The sequence below is a fragment of the Mytilus trossulus genome, chromosome 3 (genome assembly GCF_036588685.1).
Source record: "Mytilus trossulus isolate FHL-02 chromosome 3, PNRI_Mtr1.1.1.hap1, whole genome shotgun sequence".
Lineage (NCBI taxonomy): Eukaryota > Metazoa > Mollusca > Bivalvia > Mytilida > Mytilidae > Mytilus > Mytilus trossulus.
The window spans coordinates 72,026,632-72,049,513 of NC_086375.1; the positions used below are offsets into that span (position 1 = coordinate 72,026,632).

Sequence of the window (22,882 nt, forward strand, 5' to 3'; positions counted from 1 at the left end):
ATCTATAAATACATATCAAACGTATATTCATTTATACTTTTACAAGGCGGGAAATTTAGCTTCTCACGCTACTACGGTGGAGAAATTGGCCTGGTCCTGGTTTTCCCCCCAATAAAGCTGAGGGGGTTAAGTGGGATCATGCCATTTTTTCCGGGGGAAAATATTGGATCGATCCAGTATTTCCCCCCGGAAAATTTGGCATGGGGGGAAGAATGGCTGTAGGACACCGGTAAATGTCTGTCATATTTGGTTTCTTGTTTGAATTGTTTCACATTTTTCTATAGTCTGAGTCTTTTATAGCATCATGATAGATCATGCAAAAAAGATAGATAGACACTATAGTCCACCGTGATGGTCAGCAAGGCAAGATCTAGACTAACGAGTCAAATTTCGAGTTTATCCACCGGATATAATATATATATATATCACACATTGTTAAAATAATTGACACTTACGAAGGCTATTAACCCGACATATTTGTCAACACGATTTAATAACAACATCTTCGTATAATACCATCTTATATTACAACCGTTGTGCAATTTTTTGGACTTATATAATCTTTTCCTTATCTGCACAGTATCGTCTATTCAGACTGGATGATCCGGTACATAGTAAATTTGCTGCTTGGTCCTCTTTATAGACTTCTATATTATATTCTATGAATAAAATATGTCGAAGAGTTTTTACTGTTCAGACTTACTTATTATAAAATTATTTCCGTAACTGAATCCTACATGAATTTGTAATATCCTCTACAAAAGATAACTTAGCTGATCTGTAATATTCCATCTCATGCCTTATATATCATGTACTGTGTCACCAGTGATGGTGATACAACGCTGAAAATATATTCTGTATATAATTCGTCTAAATAGCAGTCCAAACATGAAAGTATGGAAGTATTCTTCCATGGTCAAACAATGTTAGATCTGCAAATTTGCTGATGCAAATATTTTGTTCTTTCCTTGAGGGGATTCGAATTCATGATACTTTCAATGACTGTAATATGTTTTCTGTCTATTCGAAATAACATAAAAAATGTGGTGCATACGATACAGTTACAGGGGAGGCAATGACGTTGCTAACGTTAATTGTTTTAATTTCGCGATGTCAAACGGTGAAAAAGATGCAGTTTTCGGCTAATTTTTAGCATTCCAACTGATTTAACTTGAAACGAGTTCATGGACCCCCTTTTTTAAAATGACATTTGGTTTAATTACGTAAGAAGATTATGTGTACCAATTGTCATGAAAACGTAAATAGTGCATTTTTTTTTAAATTTGATAAATATGCAGTCAAAAATGACGGTTATTTCGTACATTCACGATCATTTGATAAATTTGAGTTATTTGTAAAAAATAAAATGTACAAATTTATGCAATATTTAAATTACACACAAATTACAAATAATTTAACAAAAAACAGATCGTGTTTATCTTTTAAAACAAAAAAGTTATGTATTTCTATCGAAAGGAAAAATATGTCCACAAATCCGTATTTTGGGAAAATATCTGAAATTTGAACCTCAATTTACTCAAAAAGTAGCACTGGAGGTATATTTTTTATAACATATTTGATTTGATCAGGTAAAATATATAGGCCTATATGCAAATTTTCATCAACTTGACAAAAACTGTATCGTATGCCCTTAAAAAAAAACGCAACGCGCGTATTTCAGTGTGCACCAATTTTTTTTAAAAGTTATTTCTTCATAGACAGAAAAAATATTACAGTCATTCCTTAAATATATATATAAGCAACACAAGGCAATCAATCCATTTTCTATAAATAAATCAAAAGATGTTGTAGGATTTCAAATAAGACAACTACACATGTATTCTATTCATCAGAGATCAAATGGCATAGAAGTAAAAAAAACTTTGGGTCACCATGCGACCTTCAAAATGGCAAAACCCATACTGTATAATAAGCTATAAAAGTAAAATAATAAAAATACCGAGGGAAATTCAAACCGGAAAGTCCTTTATAAAGAGTCAAATTCATAAGCTCAATTACATCAAATGAATTGAAACAACTTTCATATTCCTGACTTTGTACAGTCATCTTCTTATGTAGAAACTGGTTGATATCGTCTGGGTTTATACCGCCAAACCTCTCACTTGTATGATAGTCACACCAAATTCCATTATATTGACAACAATGTGTGAACAAAACTAAATATTAACAGACTTGATAGGTAAAAATGTTAAAATGTGGATCAATCAACATTGTAATATAATATTTATCACTTTAAAACAAACAAAAATGTCAACAAAGAAATTCAAAATGACATTTAGACAAAGTACATATTCAGAAAAAAAGCAAGACGAGATTATTATTTTTAAAAGGACAACAGCACAACTACACATTAGCGGGATGCATAAGTACCGAACCACGCCAAAAGGATATTACCAAAAATATACTAAACAGTAAAGATTAATAATTTTCGAAGTCAAATAAAACAACACTATTTCACATAATGAAAACCATTATGTATAATTGTTTGTGAAATTGATGCAGAATATTTATCACCAAAGTTTACGAATAGTATCTTCCGATAATCCTCTTTAGAAAAAGGACGAGACGTTCTTTGACATAACTCTGGGTCATCAACCTTCTGATCAGACACTGGTGACGTTTTAGAAAGTCGGGATAATAGCTCAAGCTCTTGAATACTAGTATCGAATGAGTTGGGAAATGTATATCCCATTTGCAGGCGAAGTTGTTATATTGATACTAAGGCGGGGGAATTGATGATTTCAAAAATAAAATCGTCTTGAGTGCCATAGATGTTGGTACTGAGATGACCTCGTATGTCAAATTCGAGGTATAAGCCTAAACTTTATCTTAAATGACAAATGTAAAGCAATTCAATCTATAAAAAAAAGTACGACCTGTACAAAACAATAAATGAAAAATAACTATGATTTCCAGCAATTACAGGCTCCTGAATTGGGACAGGTAAATGCACAGAATATTACGGGATGAGACATGAAAACATGAATTTGTAATACTGCAAATTACATTTCAGGTTGGAAGACGTTTTAAAATACGCCCTTGGTGAATAAATTATATAGAAATACAACTAATCTTTATATTTTTACTATAAATATTTTCTCTTTTTCGGTTTTTTCCCATCCCGTTCATTCAGAATATTGTGTGCTGTTAGCAGTTTTGAATGAGATTTTGGTAACAAGGTCTGGGATGGATATGCATGAAGCAACACTTTCATAGAGATACCATGATATTTGGTTTATTCACGACCGATATGACGCGTTGGTGTTTTCATTATACATTAAAAATCCTAAGTAAAACCATGGATCACCGGATATAACTTTTTGTGTCCCTGGTAGGTATCGTTGAACTTCAACTGTAATTGGATTTTTCTTTCTCTCCTCGGCTGTGTACATTGAATAAAGTATGTGTTGTTCTACGTTCATTAATCCCTGTGACAAATAATACATAACTCTATTTTTATACTGAGATTCAAACTTTTTTAAAACGTCTGGTTTTCCTAAAAATAGTCCACCACCTATCCAATTCTTATTTCCGAGTATAATTGATCTTGCTGTAACTTTCTGTAAAGGTACATTATAAACTTGAGTGACACCAACTTTTGAATTGTCAAAATCATTTGGGACTTCTAAATAGAAATATTTTTTACGACTAGACACATCACGGTAATAGCCTAAGTCTATCCAGGAATAGTAATCTGATACCAGTAGTTTTGAATCAATTGCTTTTGCAACTAAGGACAGCTTTGAATGAGTCATACATGTGTAATCCGGTAAGTATGTATTCGGATAGTGTTTAGGGTATCCCGGTTTGGAATAAATTTTGGCTATTTGTGGTTTGATTTGGAATGACCATAGGTCATCTCTAGATATCATTATTATTTGTGTTATAAACGCTGAATTGTTTCGTAATTCAGTAAAGAATTCAGCAAACTTTTTGGAATCTGTATAAATTATCAGTGGATTTTTAAGATATTTGTACACAGACATCCAAACTTTGTACGACTCCGGTGTTCGGATATTTGAAAATGAACCTTTCGGAAATTTTCCGAGATTGAAAAATGCTGTTACAACAGTGAGACTTCTGTTTGTATTCGTCCATGTATCCTGATATTTATCCTTTCTTTTTGTAGTTCTCCATGAGTCCTCAGAATTATCCGAGACAAATTGTTTCTTTTGTTCTAAGTGTGTCTGATTAAATAGTAACAACTGTGTGACTGTATTTGATCTACCAACCTTCCTCGCCACCATTGTAAGGAATATAACCAGTAGTATGGATACAATAATAGTAGGACGGATAATGTTCTTCTTCATCGTAACTCTCTGTAAGATAAGGTAAGTACAATAAATATGCAGTTGAATATTATGAATTATTACACTTTGTTGAAATTTTCGTTTTTTGTTTAACTGTTTGTTGTGTGTTTTGTTGGGTTTTTTTTTATTTTGTAGACGAATCGACAGGTTGGCAGATCAACTGATTAACTGCCTTACAAATGTTTGGTTAGCATATACAAGTAATGGGTCAGGGTTTCGATTGCGTAATGGAGATATTGTTGAGGTTAAAATCGGGTTAAGGGAATGGTCTTCAGTTTGAGTAATGGGTTAAGTTTTTGGATTACGGACAAGGTTAAGGTTATGGTTACGGTTGTGGGTTAAGGTATGCCTGTGGTTAGGGTTTATCATCAGGGTTAGGCTCACGGTAAGGTCAAGGGTACGGGCTACACTATGGCAAGGGTAAAAGGTAAGGTGAGAGGAAAAGGTTGGCGTTAGGGTTATTTGTAGTGTTGCCAATTAAATGATTAAGATTAGTCCTGTCGAACTGTCCACCTGTCGACTTGATGCCTTGTCGACCTGTACAATTGTTGTCGTTTTGATTCTTTGAACTGTTGCCAAACAATTGTAAAACCTTATACTGAAATATTCAAATGATATAATCAATTATCGGTTTTATATCGTATAAACCAAATTCTGACAGTAAATAAAACCATGCCCTTTTCCCTTTTTTTATCAAAACCAAATGTTAAGATACTAGCTTCTCAAAACGTACAACAAAAAATACAAGTACCGAATTCTAATGGAAATTTAAAAAGGGATAATCATAAAAACTGACAAAATAAATTATAATGTGTGTGCCTCGTTGCTTATTAAGTCATATATTTCATGTCTACATTCGGGCGAATAATGCCTTTTTGCGGCTTTGGTAATGCTTTAGATGTCTAACACATCCGAAATATAGGTTAAACGTCACTCAAACATTACTATTTATGCTGTATTTTTATTAAGTTAAACACGGGCCTGACTTGAAAAAAAACGTATTTTTTTTAGAATTAAAAACCCCAATAAACCCCTGACATAACATGTCACTACGTTGAAAGCTCCTAACAGCCATTTTATTCATTGCATACTTAGCTGTTTAACCTTGATATGATTGTGTCTAGTATAGGATTAACATGTTGCATGCTTACGTGTGTATCATGTCTTATATAGTATGTCTATCAATATGTTAGATGTTCCTAACGGAATAAATAGTATAGAATATTTGTTCCATCAGGTACAGGTATTATAACATTGTTTATAATAAAGTTTCCACTGGAACTTCTGTTAGGTGGAACAAATATACGTTGACATGTCAATATGGTTTTAAAGCTCAATAGAGCTTGTGTTGTCTGGGTTGTAAACTTGGCGGAATTTTAATTAAGCTTATGTATATATTGTAGTGTACTGTCTCCGGCTCTTGTTAGTCTATTTTTTTAAGTCACTGAACTAGTACATAATTTTGTTCAACCAGCTTCTGGACGTGGGATTTTCTCGCTGTGTCGAAGACCAACTGTTGGCCTTGAGCTGTTTTCTACTCTTTGGTCGGATTGTTGTCTCTTTGATGTGTTTCCTATTGCCATTCTCAATTTTTTTTGCAGTCATAATTAGCAAGCAGTTATTTATATGTGACAACTGTAGTATCCTGATTTTGAATTTTGTAAATCCTTTTGAATATAGGAGTAAGAGGAAAACAACTGAGGAAACTGCATATTTCAGACATTGTGGTAAAAATAGCACCAGGTTGACATTCGGAACTAAACAGCATTCGTACATATATCAGAGAAAAAATATCATTTTACTTCCAACAGCATTTTGGATTCTTATTCTTATTTTTTTTCTGACAACTTTTTTATGTATGCTAAAAATTTAGCTAATTTGCATTGCTTAGCCACTTTTTTTATCATTTTTGCAACGAAATGAATTTATTATATTGCAAATGTTATTTTAGTTTTTTTCCTAATTGTTTAGCTCACCTGACCCGAAAGGCCAAGTGAACTTTTCTCATCACTTGGCGTCCGTCGTCCGTCGTCGTTGTCGTCGTCCGGCGTCGTCTGTTAACTTTTACAAAACTCTTCTCCTCTGAAAACACTGGGTCAAATTCAACCAAACTTTGCCACAATCATCATTCGGGTAGTTTTTAAAAAATGTGTCCGGAGACGCGGCCAGATAAAAATAGAACATAGGGGTAAAATGAAGATTTATGCTTATAACTCTGAAACCAAAGGATTTATAGCAAATCTGACACGGGATAAAATTGTTTATTAAGTCAAGATCTATCTACCTTGAAATTTTCAGATGAATCGGACAACCGGTTTTTGGGTTGCTACCCCTTATTGGTAATTTTAAGGAAATTTTACCGTTTTTGGTTAATATCTTGAATATTATTATAGATAGAGATAATCTGTAAACAGCAAAAATGTTCAGGAAAGTTGGATCTACAAATAAGTCAAATGACCAAAATGATCAATTGACCCCTAACGAGTTATTGTCCTTTATAGTCAATTTTACCAATTTTTCTTAAATTTTTGTAGTTTTTTACAAAAATCTTCTCCTCTGAAACTACTTAGACAAATATTACCAAACTGTTTAACATGTCCACAATTTTAAATAAATTGCTTCGCTAAGCGCAGTCTGATACGACCGCAGAGGTTGAACCCTGACAAATGGGGCAAATTTGGACACAAGCTTGATACTGTCTGAATTTGGATTGTGGTCAAATTTTTGACATAGTATAGGTTTCTGACACAACATAAATCAGAATCAAGATCTTACAAATGAATTGCGCAATACCCTGTAATTAAAGCTTCTCCCTAGTATGATTCAAAATTTGAAATTTGAAAAATTTTGAAAAATTGATTTGAACCCCTTAAAAAAATGGAACTCCAATTTTTTGACCCCCCCCCCCCCCCCCCTTAAGCAAATACCTCCAGACTCAATCCCAGCATTTCTTTTGTAGTATGGAACCTTGTAGTACAATTTCAGAGAGCTCCATACTCCTAAACACAAGTTATTGTCTGGAAACTAGAAAAATGCTTGTTTTTGGCCCCTGTTTGGCCCTTAATTCCAACACTGATGACACCATAACCCCCAAAATGAATCCAAACCTTTAACTTGTGGAATTAAACATTGTGGTATAATTTCAGAGCAAATGAAATACTTACACACAAGTAATTATCCTGAAAGTAGAAAAATGCTTGTTTTGGGCCCCTTTTATTAAAATATACGTGTTTCTCGTTTCTCTTTTTTTATATAGATTAGACCGTTGGTTTTCCCGTTTGAATGGTTTTACACTAGTAGTTTTGCGGCCCTTTATAGCTTGTTGTTTGGTGTGAGCCAAGGCTCCGTGTTGAAGGCCGTACATTAACCTATAACGGTTTACTTTTTCAGCTCACCTGGCCCAAAGGGCCAAGCGAGCTTTTCCCATCACTTTGTGTCCATCGTCCGTCGTCGTTAACTTTTACAAAAATCTTCTCCTCTGAAACTATACTGGGACAAATTAATCCAAACTTGGCCACAATTATCTTTAGGTATCTTGTTTTTAAAATGTGTCCAGTGACCCGGCCAACCAAGATGGCCGCCAGGGCTAAAAATAGAACATAGGGGTAAAATGTAGTGTTTGGCTTACAACTCAAATACAAAGCATTAAGAGAAAATCTGACGAGATTAAATTGACAATGTGTATCAGGTCAAGATCTATCTGCCTTGAAATTTTCAGATAAATCGGACAACCTTTGTTGTGTTGCTGCACCTGAATTGGTAATTTTAAGGAAATTTTGCTGTTTTTGGTTACTATCTTGAATATTATTATAGATAGAGATAAACTGTAAACATCAATAATGTTCAGCAAGGTAAGATTTACAAAAGAGTCAACATGACCGAAATGGTCAATTGACCCCCTATGGAGTTATTGTTCTCTACAGTCATTTTTTTACAATTTTCCACTGAAACTACTGGGCCAAGTTCATTATAGATAGAGATAATTGTAAGCAACTAAAATGTTCAGTAAAGTAAGATGAACAAACACATCACCATCATCAAAACACAATGTTGTGATGAATCCATCTGCGTCCTTTGTTTAATATTCACATAGACCAAGGTGAGCGACACAGGCTCTTTAGAGCCTCTAGTTTAAATTGTTATTTGGATGGAGAGTTTCTCATTGGCACTCACACCACATCCTCCTATATCTATTGAAATGTATGCAAATTGGTTTCATTTAACTTGAGGTATATTTTATAAGGAACACTTACTACTTTACTTTTATTATATTAACAGGGCAAATTCCTCATGTAGGAAATTTCAAAACCAAACGCTGGTCTCCATATCAAATTGTGTTCAAGGCGAGTGCCTTGCAAGAAGCAAGTTCTGTTCTCTCCCAGATTAAGAAAGGGTCTGGGAACACCCAGAAAGCATGATTTTGCATCATTTGTTTTATATCTTCTTGGGCCTTCAGTGGCTAAAATGCCAAACATGTTTCCCAAGACTATAGTAAAAAAATGTTAGATACACTAACCTTTAATACTGTGTATGCAGTTGAGAATATAGAAGATTTATTTCTGCAGAGGATGATGATTAAATCTGATTAACTGGTACATAATGAATTAACTATACATGTACTATTTGTAATAAACAAATAATTTAAAATTGAATGTTTTCGAATATTATATATATAGTTGTGAAAATAAATAATCAGTCCCTTGCTTTAATGAAAATGAAAAAATCTTGTCTCAATAGTGCAGAATATAGACAACCTTTCCTCCTAGTTTACAAAAATAAATAACCGATCCAAAACAAATTCTCCTGCACCACCTACCCCCCCCCCCCCCCGCCCCCTCCATAATGTTAAATGGTCGTCCCCTAACAATCATTCACAGTTGTAAAGCGTGATTGAAAAACAAAACAACAAGGGTGTAAAAACAACCCGAATGACATGGTCCATATGAAAGTTTGACCACAGTTTTGTCATTCTGTAGCTTTTCTGTATTCAGCTGATTATCTGCTGTTTATTGTAAAAAATGCAGTTATTGTATTGATAAATACGTTCAGGCTTAAAATAAACATGGTTGTATAGATGTATGTTTTCAATATTTGTAATGACTATATGACTTTAAAATTATTCTGAATTTATTATACCAAATTATTATTGTATTTTTTTGGGGGGGAGAGCGGTATTACCTTTCATTATCTCATAAACAAATCATATGTTCAATTAATTAAATATCATAAAAATACCATAAACTATTCAAACAAAAACAAACAAAATATTATATGTTATCTGTTTTGAAATACTGTTTATTTGTAATATGTGTAACGGTTACGTTGTTTTATATTTACCACTTAAAAATCACACATCTCACAAACTTACACCCATCCTTTCCTACTTAAGATTGTTGAACATGTTCATCTATTTCCTTTTGTCGTTAACATAAACAAAATCTCTCTCACACTCTCTTTCTCTCTCTTTGTAAACCTTTCTATGGGACGGGGTCGTAAAATTGATCCCCACGTACATATATTATACGAACGTTATATCCAAGATGTAGTTAATGATTAAATGTGCCTCTTACTTAGAAACACATTAATTTCGATATTAGGTAAAAACAGACGATAGTAGATTGTACTCAAATTATAAAACAATATTGGTAAATCAATAAAAAGTCACAGTTGATTGTGTGTATTTCTTTTTTACACATTTCTCGTTTTTATACAGATTAGACCGTTGATTTTCCCTTTTGAATGATTTTACACTAGTAATTTTTGGTGCCCTTTATAGCTTGCTGTTCGGTGTGAGCCAAGGCTCCATATTGAAGGCCGTACCTTGACCTATGATGGTTTACTTTAATAGGTTGTTTCTTGGATGGAGAGTTGTCTCATTGACACTCATACCACATCTCCATATATCTATGAAGGTTTCTTAGTCTTTGTCCAGCCTTTCTACGTTCCTCTTTCTCGAGCAATGTACATTTTATATTTCATCGGTGTTTCCTTATTTCATGTGTTCCAAAAACTATGCATCATTTCTATCGTTATACATTATGTTACATTTTGCTTTATTACCCATTCTGTAGGTAGGAATTACCAGTAGAGGGTTTATATGCTAATTTTTAGATAAGAAAACGTTAAAAACTTACTAATGATTCATGAAAAATGAAAGCAGTTACAAAGTTTGTTTGACGTGTAATAACTAACTGGAATCTTTATAATAGATAGTTAAAGACTGATTGTAGCATACGCAAGGATCGTGTGTTAAACATTCCTAATAATTCTTTTTAAACTAATTGAAAACCAAGGATATGGGGTAATTGAAAACCAAGGATATGGGGTATTTATTCATGACACCAAATCAGTCACATGCACACACAAAAAACACGAAAAAGGAAAAGGAATAGCACTTTTATTGACGTTCTTCATCTCAAAGTCACAGGGATGCCTAAACAAGGAGAACAAAAATCCTCTCACCAAATATACCATATTAGTCATATATCAGAAACTTAGGAATACTGCGTGTCTGGTTTTTATTGAAATGTAGTCATTTTTTGCAAATATCAATACTGCTCTTATTAGGTGCCAAACCGCACAGATAGGGAGAACAAGAACACTAACAATAGATTTTTACCTACGTTACCCAATTTTCACCTTTAATACTAGTAACAAAGCATGTATATTAATTTCGGAGCCAACACGGTATATCAAAGTCTCTAATAATAGCCAAGCTTGTAAATTTACATCGGAGCTCAAAACGATAGATCGAAGTCTCCATTGTATAGTAGTTACGCTTGTATACAAATGTATGTATGTCGTTGCCCAGCATGGTACATCGAGGTCTGTATTAAAAGTTAAGCCTGTATATTTATTTGGGAGCCTACAACGTTAGGTCGAATTCTGCATAAATAGGCAAGCTAATATATTTATTTCGGAGCCTACCACGGTACAACGAATTCTGGATTGTTAGCAAAGATGGTATATCTATTTTGAAGCATGTCACGGTGCATCGAATTCTCCATTAATAACAAAGCTTGTATATTTTTTTCGAGCCCACCAAGAAAGCGAACAAACTTTAAGTAGTCAGCTAGACACTGACTTAATACTTGTGTCGCCTAATTTAAATTGAACGAACTCTTGTTGTACTATGACTTTTCCTGGATCACGATGCATCTTGCATTCTTAATGTACTGTTTTTTTTATAAAATATTTCTATAGTAATAAAATGATAAAATGTGACCGATCGTTTCATGCTCACTGAATTGTATACTTATACTGTTAAATCATATTGTCTATCTATCTTTGTCATACCACAGAAGTTCCTTTATAGTTCAAGTTTCAAATGGAAGAAATGTACTTCAATTTTTTTCACTGGAACAAATATCACAAAATTTCTTCCCTTCGAAAAAAATGAAATATGATATATGTTCCTAAAGGATAGGTTTTATGGCATTTTGTATGACAACTTTGCCTGCGAAATTTCTTGTAGGCGGAACAAGTATACGTTGACATCATGACATAATCTTTGAAATAAAATCCGTTTTTAGATGGTGACGTTCCCTTGTCACCATCTTACGGTGTTTATATATCTCAACTTGTACGATTCGCTCGTGTTTGTAACAATGTTTTAGATTTTAACGAGAGAAATTTATGTATTACTGAAAAATTATTACACCAGGGTTTTCGATATCACAAACTAGTCAAAACTTTTACTAAATTTTATCATCGGTATAAAGACATCATTCGTAAATATAGCTCAACATGCAGACTTTTTATACGTTCAGGTATTTCACATCCAATTTTTTATGGAAATATTCTTTATAAAGCACAAAGGTGTCAGTATTCACCTCAGAAACTTACAAAACCTTTAAATAGACTGATTAAGAAGGGATATAATTACGATACTGTTGTCAAGTCATTAAAGATTGCATATTTTGGCGTTAATATTGAGTCACTGATAAGGTCTTTGCGTCGGAACTAAAGACATTTATTCTAAAAACAGTTGTTGGCATGACACGGGTTATGTTCTTCTCATATATGTTATGATGGTATGATACTAAACCCCTAACAGGAAGGATTGTGCCTGATGATCATATGATGAAATCATAATCTTTCAGTCAGTTTAATTGAAGTCTGGAGCTGGCATTTCAGTTAACTGCTTGTAGTCTGTTGTTATTTATGTATTATTGTCATTTTGTTTATTTTCTTTGGTTACATCTTTTGACATCAGACTCGGACTTCTCTTGAACTGAATTTTAATGTGCGTATTGTTATGCGTTTATTTTTCTACATTGGTTAGAGGTATAGGGGGAGGGTTGAGATCTCACAAACATGTTTAACCCCGCCGCATTTTTGCGCCTGTCCCAAGTCAGGAGCCTCTGGCCTTTGTTAGTCTTGTATTATTTTTATATTAGTTTCTTGTGTACAATTTGGAAATTAGTATGGCGTTCATTATCACTGAACTAGTATATATTTGTTTAGGGGCCAGCTGAAGGACGCCTCCGGGTGCGGGAATTTCTCGCTACATTGAAGACCTGTTGGTGACCTTCTGCTGTTGTTTTTTATTTGGTCGGGTTGTTGTCTCTTTGACACATTCCCCATTTCCATTCTCAATGTTATCATTTTGATATATTTCGTCATAAATGGTACTTAGAGATTTGCGAATGCATTTATTGTACTACACAATCTACTGGTGTAGTCTCAATCACACGTATCCCGGTCATAAATCTCATTGGTTTTCAATAATATCTGATATATAACTTATATTATATTTGCTGATTGCCCAGCATAAACTAGATTAAGCCGGATTTATGGATTTATTATGAATAAATGAACTAAAATACTCTACTATTATGGAAACTTTTACAAAAACCATGATGTACCTATCTAGATAAAATAATGAAAATATATTATGAAAAACCAAAATGAGTACAACCTATCTCACCCAGACAAAACAACAACAAGAAAATGTTTAACTAAATCCAAGATAAGCGATCATTTGTCTTTTATATAGAAACTGGAAGATAAAAAAAAAATACCAACAAAAACCAAAAGAAAACTCCAAAATATTTACATCTTAGATGATGAATTCTATTTTTCTTTAACTGTAAAATTAATAAAAATAATATAGAAACCTTTTTAAAATATCATATCGCAAAAACATGTTAATTTCAATACATTAAAACTGGACATTATACTAAATCCATCAACATCCAATGATATATCAGGTGTTTCTTTTTAATTGAAGAGTCATATAAGAACTGAGGAAAGGAACTCAATAACTGTTTTTAAATTTTCTCGCTGCGTTAAAGACCCATTGGTGGCCTTCGGCTGTTGTCTGTGTTCTTTGGCTGGGTTTGTCTCTTTGACATGTATCCCATTTCCATTCTCAATTATGTTTTATAATTGCTGATGTTTTTTTTTTTTTTATGTTTTCCTTGAATCTGTGTTGCTATAACCAATCTTTTTTGTATGTTTTACATTAAATAATCATTTAATCCCAATTGAATAATTATTATTCGTATTCCCGAAACGATGCATCTCTCCCCAGTATTAACGCATGCAAAGCTTAACATTGATAAAAATGCATTTGATTAAGAAGAAAACTCCTAGAAATTTACACCAGTATGTAATGAAATATATACATTTCATTTGATAAAAAAAATCGAAATCAAACAAAAAAGTAAAACACTTTCAGCAATTTATTCTTAAAACCAGTGAAATGGTTCAAAAAAATGTTATAACTTCTATATACTCAAATGAAATAATTATTTTAATTGATAATATGTACTATGTATATTAAGCAGGTTAAACTATTTGTACTCTGCGAGTTAAACAATAACAAGGGAAACTTGCATCACCTCTTTTTATAACACAACAGTCAAGGAAGGGGAAAAGGGGGGGGGGGGGGGGGGGGGGGGGGGGGGGGGTTAATCACTTGATTTTGTAATTTTGTATTTCATTGTATACAAATGACAAGAAGCAAATAACCACTAAATTTTGTATTACACAGTAGACGGGGAAGAACTAACCACTAAATTTTGTATTACACAGTAGACGGGGAAGAACTAACCACTAAATTTTGTATTACACAGTAGACGGGGAAGAACTAACCACTAAAGAACTAACCACTAAATTTTGTATTACACAGAAGACGGGGAAGAACTAACCACTAAATTTTGTATTACACAGTAGACGGGGAAGAACTAACCACTAAAGAACTAACCACTAAATTTTGTATTACACAGTAGACGGGGAAGAACTAACCACTAAAGAACTAACCACTAAATTTTGTATTACACAGTAGACGGGGAAGAACTAACCACTAAATTTTGTATTACACAGTAGACGGGGAAGAATTAACCACTAAATGTTGCACTTCTCTGCAGAAGGGACCGGAAAAATCAACAATATTTTGTATTGCTCAGCAGGAGGGTGTATAGAACCACTAAATTTTGTATTATTCTACAGACGGGAGAAAAACTAACCACTATAATGTGTATTACTTGAAGCCGACTAGGAAAACACCAATTATTAAATTGCTTATTTACTAGTTAATTTTACTCTGTTGTGCTTTCTGTCTTTCTTTTATCATTAATCAAGAGACTGTGATTCGTGTGATCGTGCTAACTTTGTTTGTTTAATTTGTATATTTCATATCTATTTACATAAAATTGATTTATATGTGCATTGTTGAAATAATCCTTAAATTTCGAATGGTTCATGGGATCAACATGTTTCAATTGCCTATATAATAATCAAATCAAATGTTTACTCTACTATGAACTATAAACTTTATCTATATGCTCACTTCAAATAGAAATAAACCATATTTCATGAATGGTTAATGTTAATAAATACAAAATTCATGCGTCAAATGTGTAAAATTATAAATCACTCGCTTTAACCTTAAATCGTTATGCGTAGGCACGATAAACCGAATGTTTTTAAATTGTAAGTACAAATAAGAACAAAGATAGCTATCCAACTAAGTTAGACTTCACGTGACTTTTGTGACGTATAATAGCCGCCATTTTGTATAATATTTCCCCCTATAAAATGCATATATGCTTCAATAAAGTTTAATTTTCTCTTAAACCTGATCCGTTTTTTTACTTTTGCAAATCAATCCTTGATATTCAAACATATTTCTATCAAACAATGTTGGTCCTAACAGTTTAATTTTTTATTTAATTCGGTCAAATCGGAATCGTAAAACATGCACTTTTTCTCGTCATTTCTCCGTTGACTCAATGCTAAATTACCGATACCCATGTGTATTTTTACAACAAATAAAGAAATTCCGTAAATAAAATACAAACTTTGCAAATCGATTAAGTATATTCAAACATATAGCTGTCGAAAAATACTACTTAAAACAGTTTAATTTCAGGGCAAATTCGGTCAAACATCGATTTAAAAAAGGGAATTTTCCGAGATTTTTCAAAATGGCGGCTGATGTATCATATGGAAATGTTGCATCAAATCAATGATCAATGATCGTTCCAACATTATATTTAATTTTTCATAAAAAGTCTCTAATGTTTCTGTTATTTTCCTTTAGTGATATTTCGATATCCTTGATTTCAAAATTTCTTTACAGTCTTCAAACTAAGCCCAAGAATTTGCATCAAAATGATGTTGAATAAAAAGTGAACTTATCTCCTGCACCACTTAGAAAACACAATATTTTCAAATTAAACTGTCACATCAATTATATTATGTTAGTTCACAGATGCCACATGGTTTCTTTCTCAATTCATAGGTGACAATTACAAGAAGAGATTAAAATAAATACACAATACCAATCAAGAAATGTATCATTTTTTTCCTTATATATATATGTGATTTTGATTTTTTTACCAAATTTATTTTTTTCAATAAATTGCAAGATCAAAATATTAAAAAAAAAAATATTTAAAAATAATTGGGTTTTCAAATTAATCTTAAAAGTCAGGATAAACAACATCAAGAACAATTCCAAAAAAATTTAATTAAACACCAAAAATTAGGAAAAAAGGGGGAGGGTCAACCCCATAAGTGCCTGTGCATTTTCCCTAAACTTTAAAAGTTTAACAATTTTGTGTTTTAAACATCTGTTTTTTGTAATAATATCAGTCGCCTTTATCAGTATGAAATGACAGATTTATAGCACTACTTAAACATTTTATAATTGAGAGAAGATATGAAATTTTCACTTTCTTGTGCATGGATGTTGGACTGTTTATAAATTATTTTATTTTAAGTGTGAAACGGGAACATTTATTTTGACAGATATTCATCCAGGGGATATAACTGTTACCAGAAAATAGTTTACAATATCTATAATAAAAAAAAATCTCTTCTTTTTTTAAAGGTGTTTTTCAAATTTTCTGTATGTTTTATCTTTCTTTAGAAATATATTTATACATTCCTTTTAGAACAAAAAATAAATGTTTTCATCCTAAGAGAAAAAAAAATAATGTCCAATTATAATAGATAAATATTCCTGTACCTTTATAATTTCATTCTTTGACCGAACAGGTGAAATCTAACTCGGGTTATAATGTTACATCATAATATATTGTCAGGTAGACGTGCAAACCAAAAGCAACCAGGTGACATCTAACATGCTGTCAGTGTGTATACATGTATTACCAGAGTTTAAATTTTGTGGTATACAAAAATGTTCATAAATGTACAAATAAATATGTTCTCTTTCCCGTGTCAAATCAGAAGACATATGTTTCATAATAAACTTTAGGAAAACATGAATATTATGAAAATTTCTTTAAAAAAATGTTTTTTACTTAAAAGGCATTCATATATTTATAGGTTTCTATAATTATTTCAAAGAAATATGTTGATTCAAATTTTGATTTAAATGAATTTCGATCATTTGAATATGATTTTATTGTTATTTATTTTTTAATTCAATATTTAAGGTAAATCCAGGCAATGAATCGATATAAGTTTAAATTGTGTAAAAAAAAGAGTTATTCAAGTTGCATACATTCCAACAGAGACGTATAATACGATTGATCTGGTTTTAACAATATTGTATGTATACCCGATAATATCTATCGACAGAGTTATCGGTCCTGAATAGGACTGATATAGTTGGGTATGGGATATTTTTATTATCTCAGAAGGGCCAATAATTAGACTCTTTAATAAATTGAAAGACACAAACAATATCAAGTAAAGAAAAATAACAATTTAAAAAAAATTATCCGACCGAATTGTTTTTATGTAATGCATGCGTCTCTCATAGTTCTTTTAAGAATAGCACATGCATTCTTAATTTTTATATTGTGTACTTGATATCATACTGTGTTTATACTTGTATGTATGTAGTGAGACTGTCACTTTAATACACTATGATATTGAATCTATGTTACCAGGAGTGTTCTAACTAAAAACATTGAAGCCAAGGATGAAGAGATAAAAAAAAGAGATGTAGTATGATCTGAATGCCTGAGTACACAAGGAGTCATACAATTATGACCAAAACGTCCATGAAAGAGCAAGACAAATCCATTTAATAGCAACATGAGGGAATTAAAACATTAAATAAAAAGACTTGTTTGTGGTATATTATGCTTTGCTCATTGTCGAAGGCTGTACAGTGACCTATAGTATTATTTTAATAGAAAAATGCAGTTTATTTTATATGGTTTATTAGTTAATGTATGCGAGTTCTACTTTGTAAACTATTTTACATAAAATTATTGTTTAAATGTTCTATACATTTTTTAAGCGTTGGATACTTCAAATATGTCAAATAAGCACTTTTATAAACTATTGAAATTGTCTGGACAATGAGACTGCAGCAGTTACCAAATTATATATATGTCTAGTAAAGTTATAAAGAGCATCTTAAAAGTTCGAACAACGGTCAAGCGACGTCAGCAACTTTGTGTATTATACATTTTGTCGATAACTCATAAATCATACATTCTTTTGTTTGTTACAGTCAGTTAAGGGTTGCTAGGACATTCAGAACTTAGTATATAAACTTATCAAGCCGCTATGAAATCAATAGCGAGTTTCTTGATATTCTAGGTGAGTCTCTTGTTTTTGAAAATAATTTAAATTTAAAACTATTTTTCTTTTAATTTTATTTTGGAAAAAATAAATAAAGTTTCTTAGTAACTAATTTTTTTAATTCAGAGGTTTATTTAAACAGTAATTATTATTGTTATTATTTAATATGATATCTGAATTGTTGTACTATTTTATCATTGTTTTAACTTACTTTGACTTCAAAATGTGTACTTTGAAATTATATTGTATTTATCTTAATGTTTTCTTTATTAAATTAATAGCGAATTTTTTTTATATTCTAGGTGTCAGTCGATCCCGGCCTGCCTCTATATCGGCAGCAATGCCATGTACCATCCTTGGCATTGTCACAGCTAGTTTCCCCCACAACATACCAGCTGTCACATATGTAGTTCGTCTGTTGAGAGTCTGTCGTGAATCAACACAACGGCTAATCTCACAATTTAGGAAATATCCATATACCATTCACATGGATAGTAATGTTCTTCCAATTTATTGTTATAATAGTTGTTTATTTATGTGTCATTTGGTGTCTTGTGAAGAGTTGTCTCATTGGCAATCATGTACCACATCTTTTTTCTTGTTATGTTACAAAATCAGAAACAAAACGTTTAACATAAAACAGACAACAATCATGGATGGATGTATAGAGGAAAGGCAAGATTGAGATGGGTTGCAAAGTAACAATTAATTCTGATAAAAAATACACACAAAAAAGAAAGAAAAAATGTGTTGCAATATAAAGCAAGATTACACTTCATCAAAATATTTAAATCAAGTGCTAGCCAATTATACATAATTAATTGTATCCTTCCGCATGAATTACAATGCCGTATTTCATACTTTAGTTGATCTAATAAATCGCCATAGAAAAATTCAAGCATTTAATAGAGTATAAATGTTGAACCAAGGAACTCATTTGAATGCCGATATCCCCCCTTCTTAACCCAATCATTTTAAGGTGGAAAAGTAAAGGTAACATTACTAAAAATCTGTAGAGAAAAGTGAATATCGCATCTTAATTTTTATCGATCCTGTATATTTCTTTTTTTTCTTTTCTTTTTTCCATCTGTTACAAAATACAGGAATTTTCCGGATTTGTACACAATATTGAAGTGACGGTTAACTAGTTGTGTTATCATAACAGGGCTTATGACAAATCCGGAAATAGTGGTAACAATTTTAAAATTTGCTATGGCTTCCTTGTGATTAAATGATAAACATGAAATGTTATCAGGAATCATCAGAAAAAAAAGTGTAGTTGCGAAGGTTTTCTTTCTCATAGTTGACATCATTGCTTACACATGATTGGTTTTGCTTGAGAAAAGGGTACTTGAGCTCTGAACATCTTCTCTTTTATTTTGTTGTTGTTACCAACTACACGTATTAATTATTTTCCGTTATCAACTACACGTATTCATCTTTTTTGGCAGACATAAACGAGTTGATGTCTTGGTTTTTTTGTTTGTTAATTTGACATTTATTTAGTTAATTTATACATTATATTCCGTTTTGATTAGAAAACATGTAAAATGGATATTTTTTCTTTTGTGTATTAACTTAAAATTTTCTTTCATTCAAGAATAAAGTAATTATACAAGCCATGTGTGTACACACATAAAGATAACGAATGAAAACGTAGTGAGACAAATATTCAATCTATTCTCAGCGACTTAAATAACGCACCACTTCTTTTGACACATAGAACTTTCATAATTTTTTGTTTTTTGATGAAAATTTAAAAAAAAGCCCTCTAAAATGTTTTAAGCATAACCTAGAATATAATCAACAATTTACAGAAGACGTTCGTTTACATGCCACAAATGTGGATGTCACTCAAAAAAGGTCACCATATCAAAAGTCCGGGATGAATAAACCTTAAATTGATCATAACAAAAATCTGTTGAATATCAAAGTCATATTCGTTGTTAACGGGCTAAAAGATACAAGCGACTTTATTCAAGTCCCACAACTTGCGATTGAAATTTGGATTGAAAATCTATTTTTTAAGTGGAGTAAAAAAAGAAAATTTTCACTTTCACAAAATTTTATACCCCAGAAATTTTGTAAAAATTCTAACTTAATACTCTTATCACATTTAAAAAGGGTTATTCAAATGTAAATTTTTACTCGCAAGAAAATATTGTGCGTTTTTTGTTTTATTACTGTTAAGATTACTTTTCTAGAAGGCTATATAGCTTGTTACTATAGGAACCTTGTAAGAATCATGTTGTTTTCCACATTGTTATCCATATGAACGTTTGTAAATCATTTATAGTTTAAGCCTGGAGAGGTAATCTAAGAGCCCATTTTTCCTCAATTCCTGTGACACTTAGGTCATTTGGAATCTAACTTAAATTTACAACTACATGTTTTATAACTTCTATGAGTATTGTAAATGCTATAAGGTTGAAACAGCATTTTGGGATTATTTCTAAACATTTGAACAAATTATAAATGCTTAGTTTTAACCCAAAACCTTTTTTTTTATCGATTTTGAAATTATAATTATATCACAAATTTCGAAAAATAATTAAAATAATAAAATAATTAAATCTTCAAAAGCAATATGTAAAACTGAATATTGGTATTATTGAGGTGTGTAAAATTGTAAAAAATATTTATTTAGTACATGTATATCATATAGATAATTCAATAATTTTATAATTCCAGTAGGCTTTTAGCAACTTGCAGATTTTGATCTCTTGTGTGAAACAAATACAATGGAAATTGACCATACCTCTTAAAAATTGTTTTTCAATATTATTGATATGTTTTTATCTGTCAGTCCTTTCTTTGGCGTTTGCTAAAAAAAATCACCCACCTTTGAAGATACAGATAAATCGATAGGTGAAATAAAGAAAAAAGTAAATGAAAATAAGTAAAAGAAAAGGGGTAACCTACAAAATCTAGACATTCTGTATAATTCATTTGTTTCGGTGGCACATTTCTTTGGCTATCATGTTTTTCTCCATTTTTCCGATTAGTTTAGCTCCTCCTAGCATTTTTTTTTTTAAATTTCTAAATTTATTTCAACTTATAAATCGTTTGGTGAGTTATTGACAATTGTGGTGGGTAATAAAGACCTTCGGTGGGTTGCAGATGCGTTTGAAAGGTAAATGAGACGTATGAAGGGTTGGAGATACAATCGAGATGAAGTAAAGACGTTCGTTTGGTTACATAGAGTTACATAGACGTTCTGTGAGTTACATACGTTAGAGTTGTAATAAAGACGTTCTGTTGGTTACATACGTTCGAAATGTAATAAAGAAGTTTGGTGGGTTACACAGACGTTATGTGGTTATATACATTCGAGTTGTAATAAAGACGTTTGGCGGGTTACACATACGTTCTGTGGGTTACATACGTCGTTCCAGTTGTAATAAAGACGTTCGATAGGTTACACAAACGTTATGTGGGTATAGATGGGTTTTTTTAAAAGACGATAAATGGTTCATAGAGACGTTCACTGTGTGTAACAGAGACGTTTGGTGGGTTACACATACTTTCGATTGGTGATAGAGGCGTTCAGTTGGTTACAGAAGCGTTCGAAATCTTTTGTAGACGTTCGATGGGTTATAGATTTGTAAAAATTAGTTCCAAAAATATCAACTTACTTTCCAGTTTAGACAAAGAAATCCAAATGCACAATAATGTGTAATGAGCTACCAAATGGCCATGTTAAAACCATCTTCTCAGTGATTAACAAATTATAAGTTATTATAATAAAGCTTTCTTACCTCTTAGAGTAACATTTCAATTGTTTTCCTCCTTTCTATATGTATGTCGGAAGTACTGACCTCATTCGATGATACATGTGTGACTTTGTTTATATTTTTATCAGTCAGACTTCATTTGATAAGATAGTGTCCATATTTGCATATAGATATCGAACGATTGATAATGTAATATATTAGCTCGCTTTATTAGTCCTCAATCTAAATCCGCGGTAAGGCCTACATCAGAATAGTATTTTAAGACAAAACGAACTTAAATAATCCTTTTCCTAACTCTGTATGGTTATCATCTAACAAAAAAACCTAATACAGATAGTGTTTTACTGTTTAGTACAGGGAGGCAGTAGTTGTATACTACAATATATGGTATCAGAGATTCCCGTTATTAGAGAGGCACATTGGTATGAAAAATACGTATGCATACAATAAACAAAAATAAAGCATGTTATATGTACACGACTTGAATAAATGATGTTCGCTTTTCTTGTGTTTTGACTTTTTGTCAGATATTCGAAATCCTCTAGTTTTATCCATGTAATGAAATATAAAATTTTGTACACTAAGCCCTATTTTCTTTACGTAATTTAATTACAAATTAGTTAAACAGAAAAGTTGGAAATTCTTATTGAATCATTGTAATTTTTTTCATAGTGTATGAAATAAAATAGGTGCTGATGCTAAATGAATGAAAAACTAGAGAGAACCATTTCCCGCCAAATTTTCAATTGCTTATATATCTTTAAAAAAAAAAGACACATAACTTTCATATTATCTGCTTTTTTACGT

The 22,882-nt window shown here is 31.7% G+C and overlaps 1 protein-coding gene across 3 annotated transcripts; it reads right to left on the reverse strand.

Annotated features, from left to right (window-relative positions):
- Positions 1 to 3,083: 3,083 nt before the first annotated feature.
- LOC134712317 (uncharacterized) lies at positions 3,084 to 22,320 on the reverse strand. 3 transcript variants are annotated; one of them, XM_063573751.1, is made up of 2 exons: positions 22,100 to 22,320; positions 3,084 to 4,340 (listed from the first exon to the last, which is right to left on the reverse strand). In XM_063573751.1, the coding sequence occupies exon 2, from the start codon at positions 4,329 to 4,331 to the stop codon at positions 3,261 to 3,263; it is 1,071 nt and encodes a 356-aa protein (XP_063429821.1). In that variant the 5' UTR covers positions 4,332 to 4,340; positions 22,100 to 22,320; the 3' UTR covers positions 3,084 to 3,260. The 3 variants fall into 3 exon arrangements, with proteins under 3 accessions (XP_063429821.1, XP_063429822.1, XP_063429820.1); XM_063573752.1 differs by lacking the exon at positions 22,100 to 22,320 and adding an exon at positions 21,977 to 22,072; XM_063573750.1 differs by lacking the exon at positions 22,100 to 22,320 and adding an exon at positions 7,259 to 7,294.
- Positions 22,321 to 22,882: the final 562 nt, after the last annotated feature.

Coding starts and splice junctions, on each gene's coding strand:
- LOC134712317 (XM_063573750.1), bottom strand. CDS start 7,279: ATGCTGGGATTGAGTCTGGAG. Junction 4,341..7,258: donor TGCTGGGATTGAGTCTGGAG/GTATTTGCTTAA, acceptor CTTATCTTACAG/AGAGTTACGATGAAGAAGAA.